Source organism: Arachis stenosperma, chromosome 7 (genome assembly GCF_014773155.1).
Source record: "Arachis stenosperma cultivar V10309 chromosome 7, arast.V10309.gnm1.PFL2, whole genome shotgun sequence".
Taxonomy (NCBI): Eukaryota; Viridiplantae; Streptophyta; class Magnoliopsida; order Fabales; family Fabaceae; genus Arachis; species Arachis stenosperma.
Genome location: NC_080383.1, coordinates 1,763,869 through 1,774,284, shown reverse-complemented (window position 1 = coordinate 1,774,284; position 10,416 = coordinate 1,763,869). Strand labels below are relative to the sequence as shown.

General features: G+C 33.1%; 1 protein-coding gene across 1 annotated transcript; it reads left to right on the top strand.

Moving 5' to 3' along the window:
• Positions 1 to 5,974: 5,974 nt before the first annotated feature.
• On the top strand, positions 5,975 to 7,531 carry LOC130942236 (receptor-like protein 9DC3). The gene is given in 3 exon segments (XM_057870948.1): positions 5,975 to 6,004; positions 6,263 to 7,128; positions 7,130 to 7,531. Coding segments are annotated over 3 exon segments (1,173 nt in total). The 5' UTR covers positions 5,975 to 5,992; the 3' UTR covers positions 7,425 to 7,531.
• The last annotated feature ends 2,885 nt before the right edge of the window (positions 7,532 to 10,416 follow it).

Sequence of the window (10,416 nt, the reverse complement as noted above, 5' to 3'; positions counted from 1 at the left end):
AGAAAGGGAAAGCATAAGAGATATATAATTATATATCACACTTGCATGCATTTGTGATGACTTGGAAACATAACAGAATATATACTCTTAAGTCTTATGGCGTGTGGTTGTAGTTGTTAATTATATTGTTGTATGTTTCTTGAGTATGTTGTTACCTATATACTTGATGTTGCAAACAAAATTGTGAAACTATATAGTGGTTTTTCTCATGTTATGGCTTGTGGTTTACAGTTTGATTTAGCGGTACTCGTTATTTTTATGTTATTTTGGTCAGCATTTAATAATAATTTGTATTTATATATTTATAGGTATTTACATATAAAAAATATATAATTTATACATATATTTATTAGAGTTTGTATATATAAATTAATATAATTTATACTCATATTCACTAAATTTATACATAAAATTAATAAAAATTATTTGTTAAAATAATTTAGTGTTTTTAACTACTAAAATAATTTAGCCAAAATTGCAAAACCTGCTAGCCGCCAAGAGTTTCTAGTAAGCCATATTAAGGAAAGTTGTTTTTTTCTCTCATAATATGTTTCTTTGTGGCATTTTTTTTTAATTTATGGATTAATTGTTATGTTAGTTTTTATAATTTTATTAAATTTATAATTAAATTTTTATATTTTTTTAGTCGAGTCTCTATATTGTTTTTTTAATTTTGTAAATATGTTTTTTTTAGTGTAAAAAATGTTAGAGTTAACTGAATATTTTTTTACAAATTGAATGTATCTGTAATTACTAATTAAGAAACTAATTAGATCTTTGGTTATATATTTTTTTATAAAAATATTTTGTTAATTTTAACGATTTTGATATGAAAAAGACCTAATTATAAAATAAAAAATAATTTAAAAACTCAATTAAAAAATTATAAAAACCTAATCACAAATTTTGTAAAATTATCATACCAGCTAAAGTAATTAAACTTTTATTTATTCTAGTTACCAATTACTAAGTTGAAGTGAAAATGTATTAGTTTGGGCTATTAATGATTCTATTGTCAAGAGCTTTATAACACACATCTGTTGTAAAAATAAATAAATAAATTATTTTTTAAGGCATGTAATGTGTTGTAATGTCTAATAAAAAACTTGCATGGGCAAATTAATAGCTTGGAAACCGAAGATCAATTTCCCAGTTCAATTATTTTGGACATATCATGCAATAACTTCACTAACACGTTACCAAAAGTCTATCTAATTAAGAACATGTTGGAAAGTGCAGCTGCAACTACAATAAGCAAGAGTTGTAGCACAATCCCACCAAATACGTTCTTGTTACAAAGTCTTCAAATGTAAAACTTTTTCAACCCTTTCCTCAATGCATGCTTGGCTATTAGGATTAAGGAGATAATGTAAATAAATAAAACATTAAAATTATTAGGGAAAGTATGAGGAGCCAATAAAATATTTATACAATGTGTATAATGAAGGTTTAGAAAGTATTAGAGATATAATCATTAATGTTACCTTGTCCCATCAATTGAAGCTTTTGGGATGAGTGGTATCATGATATGATATTAGAGTGCTAGATCCAAAAGGTCAAGATATTTATTATTTCTAGTACTCGGATGGTTATTCTAGATAGTATGAGGAATATTCATTTTGTAACTCAATAATCCATTGTACATATTGTACAAATAGTCCATTATCTCTCTAGCGGGATCCAAGTTATTATTATATTTTAGTCATGTTTTTAACTCTTTTTAAAATTATTTGTCATTTGTATCTTTCGAATTATGTTTTCAGTAATATAAACTTTTGATACCATTTGTATCTTTCTAATTTTTCTTGAAGTCTTGAATCTTTCCACAACCATCTTGAGGGATCAATACCTCGAGGAAAACAGTTTGATACATTTTCAAACAATTCCTATAAGGGAAACATAGGACTATGTGGACTTCCATTGACAAATCAATGCAACAGTAATGTCTCTTTGCAACAATATTCATCTTCTGAGGCTGAAGACAGATTTGAGTTTGGTTGGAAACCAGTGGCAATAGGATATGCATGTGGAATGGTGCTTGGAATTGGCTTGGAATTTTGTGTTTTCTCAATTGAAAAACCTCAATGGCTTGTGATCATCTTCGGAAGTAAAAGGATCAAAAGGAGGAGTCATGCAAATCGCCATGCAAGAACAACTCTGTTTTGGCTTTTGGTTGTAATCTAAGTGTGTAACACGTTTGTGTCTTGTGCTGTTGTGTTTTTTATGTTTTATTTGATTTCATGTTGTACTTTTATTTTACTTTGTGAATGTTTTCTTGATATTTATAGTAAGTAATTGTTCTATAGTTGTAAGAAATGTCGCATGTAAATTATACTTGCAAAGAAATGTCTATGCTTCACTATACTTGCACCTTCTAATAAAGTATAGTTTTCAGTTTTCATGCATATTCAGCTCTAAATTCCTCTATGATCTATTTAAACATATTAAGCCCACAAAACAGAGAAGCTAAATATTATAAGAACTGTTATAAGAACAGAAACAATAACAAGATGAACGAGGGGAAAAAAAAAGAAAGAAAGATAAAATTTAGGACAATTAATGGTATCCTCCAAGCCTGTCGCGGATCAAAGCTCTATTTATGAGTTGCTGCATGTACAAAGCAGGATTCAAACTCCCGACATTTGTTTAAGTGGATGAGTGAGCTGACCATTCAACCAATCCAAATTAGTTAAAGACATTCTTGTTTAATCAATTAATAATTGTGGTATCCACCATCAAGTTGAAAATTTGTGTATACTCAAAACGAAAATTAGACCATCCAGCACTTTGTTAGAATTAAGAGAATTAAACTCTGGTATACGGTGAAGCACAACCTGATTTTCAAGCAATCAATTACTCAAAAGAACCACAAAAATTAAAATAGGTAAGGGCCATACATACACTAGTAACTTTATCAAAGATAACGCGTACATGCATGATGCAACATTTTAACAACTTAGGCCATTACTTTTGAACTCACTTTAATTTTGCTAAGTAGGGGAAAAAAAAAGACAGAAAAGTTCCTGCTCGGTCAAAGTTACTCTACATATTTTGAGGCTTAATCAATTATTTGATCAATACAATTATGTTTCTCTCTAACTCGGGAAAGAATAATCCAAAATTATCTTATATAACTTAATATCTATAATTTTATATATATAATATTTAAAATTATATATTTATTATATTTAATATTATGTACTTATTTTAAAAATAATTAATACATAGAGATACATTTAAGTTTTTTGGCAACTAAGTCAAATTAAGTTGGTCTAAACCCAATAAAAATCAATTTTATTAGTGGAGTATGAATATACGCTCCAACTATGTAAACGTTTCTGCATTTATTTCCTCTTCTTTCTTCTTCTTCTACTTCTTTATGTTTTTCATTCTTTTTCTTCACATTCCTCTTCCTTCTTTTTTGCGTTCCTCTTCCTTTTTCTTCGCGTTCCTTCTTCTTGGTTTTATTCTTTCAAGAGAGTAAATCAAGAAGAATTTTAAGAAAACGAAATAAGGAGAAAATAAAGAAAAAAAATGAAAAAGAAGAAGAAGACGAAGTGGAAGACGAGGAGGAGAACTTCAAGTGAAACAAAACCAAATGAACCTAAATTAAACTAAGAAATGAACAGAAATTTTTTAAGGAATAAAAAATGTGGTCAATACTTAACAGCAGTATCAAATGAATCTCAGTTAATTCATAAATAAACCAAAATATGTTCAGATTTGAACAAAAACTAACTAAACAACCACACATGAACAAATTCAGCAAATTCAAGTGAAACGAAACTAAATGAACATAAATTAAACTAAGAATTGAACCGAAATTTCTTAAGGAATAAAAAATTTGGTCAATACTTAATAGTAGTATCAAGTGAACCTCAGTTAATTTACAAACAAATCGAAATAAATTTAGATTTGAACAAAAACTAACTAAACAACCACATATGAACAAGTTCAGCAAATTCAAGTGAAACGAAACCAAATGACCATAAATTAAACTAAGAAATGAACCCAAATTTTTTAAGAAATAAAAAATTTGGTCAAATTATACGGTATGTATATATACTTATAAATGATCCTTATTTGAAGGTCTAAATTAAAGTCGTCCATCCTGTGTATGGTCAAGTACTTAAGTTAAACACGGATTAATGATTAATGATAGGAGAACAATAATAAAGTCCATAACATTAATTCCAACATAATTAGATGGCTATAAATAGATGGTTCTTGATTGATGAGTGGCATACCAATACCATTCAGCAGTTAGAGTAAAAAGCCATTACATATACACTTAGCTTGTTGTCGCACAATAATAATCAATGGGGTCTTTTATTAGAGTGTTGGTTTGTGTCCATATGTTTATGTTGTTCCACTTTTTCGCATGTTTGTCTTCTCATCATTCATGCCATTCAGAGGAGAGTTCTGCATTGCTTCACTTCATCAACACTGAACTTAGTTTTCACACCGACTTTTCTTATGAGGATGACTGCCTCCATGTTTTTCTAAAGACGAGTACGTGGAAAAATGGGACAGATTGCTGTTCATGGATGGGTGTCACGTGCCATTCTGTGTCTGGTCACGTGATTGGCCTTGATCTTAGTTGTAGTACACTTAAAGGTAAAATCCATCCTAACAGCACTCTTTTCCATCTTACTCATCTCCAAACACTTAGCCTTGCTTACAATTCTATCTATGGTTCTGAATTGCCATCTCTGTTTGGTGGGTTTGTGAGTCTCACACACTTGAATTTATCTCATTGTGAATTCGAAGGTGAAATTCCTTCCCAAATGTCACACCTTTCCAAATTACAATCACTTGATCTCTCTTAGAATGATGGTTTGATATGGAAAGAAATCACTTGGAAGAGAATGTTGCAAAATGCAACTGCTTTAAGAGAGATTGTATTGGATGATGCTGACATGTCTTCCATCACTACAACTTCCTCCAATTGGTCTTTTTCCTTCCCTTTGGTTACTCTTAGTCTTGTTGATACTGGAATAAGGGGACATTTGACAAGTCACATTCTTTGTTTACCCAATCTTCATGAGCTCTATCTATCTAAAAATGAAAACATTCAAGTCCATGTTCCAAAGTTAAATTGCAGTACTTCTCTTAATTTTTTGGATCTTTCATGGTGTCAAATCCCAAGATCACAAATTCCTCCTTCCTTTTCAACCTCACAAATCTCACTTACTTGGACCTTTCATACAATACATTTAGTGGCCCAATCACATCATTGTTCTCAAAGCTTCAACATCTCACTCACTTGGACCTTTCATACAATGAATTCAGTGGCTCAATCCCATCATATCTCTCAAAGCTTCAACATCTCACTCACTTGGACCTTTCATACAATAAATTCAGTGGCTCAATCCCATCATTCTCAAACCTTCAACATCTCACTCACTTGGACCTTTCATTCAATACATTTAGTGGTCATGTTCCAAACTTTCTTGGTCAGTTGATCAAATTACAAACACTCATACTTAGCAATAACAATTTGGGTGGGAAGTTATTGCTATCATCATTAGCTAACTACTCAACTCAAATTTCCATCTTGGATTGTTCTCATAATAAGTTTCAGGGGCCTCTGCCTAACAAAATAACAGGTTTTTCAAGTTTGACTAAACTGTATTTAAATGATAACTTGTTGAGTGAGACAATTCCATCTTGGTGTTTCTCTTTACCATTTTTGACCATCCTAGATCTATCAAATAATCAGTTTACTGGACACATGAGTGCAATCTCATCCCATTCCTTGCAGGCTCTAAGCTTATGCGGGAATAAGTTACAAGGAAATGTTCCAGAATCATTGTTTAACCTTGTAAATCTCAATATGTTGTGTTTGTCAGGCAATTGGAGTGGTCCTCTCGACTTTTCACTTTTTTCCAAGTTTCTAAACCTTATATCTCTTTCTCTTTCAGGTTTCAATTCATTGTTACTGTCTTCTGAAACCAATGCTAGTCACCAGTTCACCAACTTGCTCGAATTGATGTTGTTTCAGGTTGATTTAACTAACTTCTCCAAAATCTCATGGGAATTTCCAGTGTTGCTAACTCTCGAATTATCAGAAAATAAACTTGAAGGAAAAGTTTCCCAATGGTTACATGATATGCATTCATTAGAGATTTTGAAACTTTCACATAACCAATTGTCATCAGTAGGCCAATTCCCATGGTATCAACTTGTATACCTTGATCTTAGTTTCAACTTGTTGAGTGATGACAGTATTTCCTTCATTTGTAATGCAACTTCTCTCCAGATTCTCAACTTGTCGCACAATAAGTTCAGAGGCACCATTCCACGATGCCTTGCCAATTCATCAAGCCTCGAGGTTTTGGATTTGCAAATGAATAAACTTCATGGTACTCTGCCGAGTACATTTCCAAGGTATCTCATTTCATTGAATCTCAATGGGAACCAATTGGAAGGCCATTTGCCTAGATCTTTGTCCAACTGTGAATATTTGATGGATTTGAATCTTGGCAACAATCAAATAGAGGATACATTTCCAAATTGGCTTCAAAGTTTAGAGAATTTGAGGATATTAGTTTTACAATCCAATAAGTTGTATGGACCCATTGTCAGCTTGAAAACCAAAGATGCCTTTTCTCATCTACTTGTTTTTGATATCTCATCCAATAATTTTAGTGGCCAATTACCAAAAGCCTACATAAAAAGTTTCCAAGCCATGAAGGGTGTTCTTGGAGCAGAAGTTCAAATCAGTTTTGATTATTTCCAAACTTTTAGTTATGGCGGTATTTCTTCGATAAACATTCAAAAAGACTACGAGGATTCGTTGTCTGGAACAATTAAAGGGGTTAGATTAGATTTTGAGAAAATTCCAACCATTCTTGCCATCATTGATTTCTCAGGAAACAAATTTGAAGGAGAGATTCCAGATGTTATTGGAGAGCTTCATAAACTCAAAGGCCTCAACCTTTCACATAACAGACTTGTTGGTCATATTCCCCACTCTTTGGGAAATTTGACAAACCTTGAATCATTGGATCTCTCCTCAAATATGCTTACTGGTAATATTCCTACTGAATTGACAAATCTGAACTTTCTTGAAGTCTTGAATCTTTCCCAAAATCAATTGGTGGGACCAATACCCAGAGGAAAACAGTGATACATTTTCAAACGATTCCTATGTGGGAAACATGGGGCTATGTGGATGGCCATTGTCAATTCAATGCCATGACAATGTCCCTTTGCAACAAGATCCACCTTCTGAGGGTGAAGACAAATTTGGGTTTGGTTGGAAACCAGTGGCAATAGGATATGCATGTGGAATGGTGCTTGGAATTGGCTTGGGATGTTGTGTTTTCTCAATTGGAAAGCCTCAATGGCTTGTGATCATGTTTGGAGGCAAAAGAATCAAAAGAAGGAGGCGTGGAAATCGGCGTGCAAGAACAACTTAATGGCCACAACTTCTTCTTCTTGGGGCCACTCTCAAGTTCATTGTTGCATGGGAAATTTGTTTCAGATGTTGGTTATTGCTGTTGTGTCTTTTTATATTTTTTCTTGTTTTGGGATTGTAATTTTCTTTTCTTTTTTTTTTTTTTAATGTCTGCAAGTCTTGTTTTATAATTTGTAAGTGTGTTGCTACTTATATATGATGATGTTGCAAGTAAATTATGCTTTTTATAGTACTATATAATTGTCTCCCCTATATATTAAATTTTTCTGTTTCCATGCAAGTTCAACAACACTACACGTTAGTTTCCACCTCTCTCACTTAATTCTACTGTTTAATTTAGTGTCCCAACTCCTAAACAAGCACACACTTGTCAATATCAATATCTTTACTGATGGTTTCAGTGGCTAAGAGAAGGGGGGGTTGAATCTTAGCCCCTTTTTGCTTGCTGACACTTGCTTGGACTTAGAGGAGGCTTTTCTGTTTTTAGCTCGTCCCTAGCCACGAGACATTTTCATTTTGTCTCGTCACTTGACACGAGACATTTTTTATTTTTCATCTGAACAGTAAAATCAGAATTAAAGTAGGAAGAGAGAGAGAGAAGATAACACCCAGATATATCCTGGTTCAGCTGCTAAGTGCAGTGCAGCCTACATCCAGTCTCCATCACAACAATGATGAAATTTCACTATAATCATCCAGATTACAACTTGTAAAGTGCTAACCCAACTTACAAGGGGATTCCCACAGAATCATGAAACACAACACAGATGTACAAAGGACCTCAAGGACATCTATGGCTTTTTCTTTTAATTTTGCACTCTCTGCCTTTTTCCGCTCTATGGCTTTTTCTACAAACCTCACTGTTTGCCTTTTTCCATGAGACTCAAGACATGACAAAATTAAACATAATACTTTGAAGGAGAAGAAGAACTGCTAGCTTAGGTAGCTCTGAGAACTCTGTGCCTTGCACTCTCAAATCTTACTCCTTGCCTCAAACCATGACTGTTCACCTCTTTTATAGAGAAGTGAGGCCTTCACGGTTGAGACACCAACCCGAGCTCAGCTTCTTTTTTCCTTCAACAAAAACCGGTTCGGCCATCCAGAGAGAAGAGGTAACTCATGCAAAAACCAACATGCAAATACCTCTAGTCCTTCCTTGGTCACCACTCTTCATCAATCCGAGCGCTCCATCCTTGGCTTCCTCTCCAAGATGGATTTCTGGCCCTTGATGCTTCATGATGATGATGACTTCATCTGCTTCAACTTCTGCCTTCAACCATCACTTCGCCACTCTAGCTACTCCCTGTGGTGGTTGATCAGAGCCGAAGACAAGTCACGCCTCCAAGATCTTTCTGCTGGCCGAATCTTCTTCATTCTTTTTGGGTATGAAGAAGCCAGGATCTCATCACAAAATCTTACCATAAGTGATGCAGATCTTAGCCACAGCATACTTTTCCTTTTCTTTTTCGTGCCATCAACTCGATGGTCTTGTAGCTTGTCCTCCCTTCCTTTCGGTAGCTTACATTTGCTTCCATGGCTACCATTGTTTCCTGTGTATTAACCGAAGAAGAGAGGAAAGAGATGAGAGAGAAGAGAGAGAAATTGAACATTGACTAAAGCAAGATTGATGAAGCAAAATAAATGTTCACTTTCCTTTACTGAGTAACGTGTAGCTCAATGATGTCCATCAAATCAAAGTCACTCATATTCTCTCTCATAGTTCCCATGCAATATATTGTAATTAAATGAATTTTGGAATCCATCTAATGTTTGAATCTTTGGATCCGTTGAAAGCAATTTTGCTTTCTTCCTTCTTTGGTTTCGGATCATGCATGAGGAACTCTTGTAAAATATGGGCTTGATTGCAACAATATTTGATCTTGGCCCATTAATAACATTTGCTTTCCTGATAAGATTTGGAGCATGCATAAAACTAATGGAAAGCATGTGATCCACTTGGGCTTAGAGCAATCAAAATCATTTGGGCCCAAGCAACATTAAAACAGCCATTTTCAATTTATTATCAAAACCAAGGCTGAATGCAAATTGGGCTAGCACCATTTTTATTTTCGGCCCAATTTAATTCCTGCATTACAAAATTATTAATTAGCATATAATCAATTAATATTATTAATAATTTTGTAATTATATATTTTAACAATGTTTGTTCATCACAAAAATTAATTTGGAGTTTTCCAAACTCATCAATCTCCCCCTTGATGACAAACATTATTAAAATTGAAATGGAAAGAAAATAAAGATTAGAGTACAAGTACTCCCTTTGAGGATTGAGTTTCTTCCCTTTCAAAGTGTTACATGGCTCCCCCTCAATATGTGCTACTATACCAAGGGAAGCATAAAACCTGTAACAATTTAATCAAGCTTTAAAATAACAATGTTATTCAACATATTTATTTGAAAATGTTGAATACTTGATCTATGAGCAGAGTTTGGTGATAATCAAAAACTTATTTGTTATCATAATTGATTTTCTGCTCAAAAGTTCAACAAAAAATCCAAACATTTTCCTTTTCAATATATCAGAGCAAAATAGCATAAGGAAAATATTTGTAAAGCAGAATAAGGCAGTTTTTGATGCTTTATACAATTTTAGAGGAACTGCCAAAAATACATTTTCAAGACAATAAGGCTATCAATAATTAATCAATCAGCAGGGCATAGAAATCAAGCATAACTATAAACCAGATGCCAAATCAAAGTAATCAAAATATGATAAGCCAAATTCAGTTGGAACAATGCAAATAATATCATCAACTAACATGCATCTTTTGAACAAGAGAGATCATGAATTTTCAATTTTGAAAAATTTCATCTCTGTTCCTATTCTTCTCATCCCCTGTTTTTCTTTGTTTCCATTTTCAATTTTGGAAACATATTTTCCTCCCCCTTTTGTCATCATAGGGGGACACCTGCACAAAATATGAAGAATACCACAGCATAAACATAATAAGACAGCAAAATAACATGAGTCT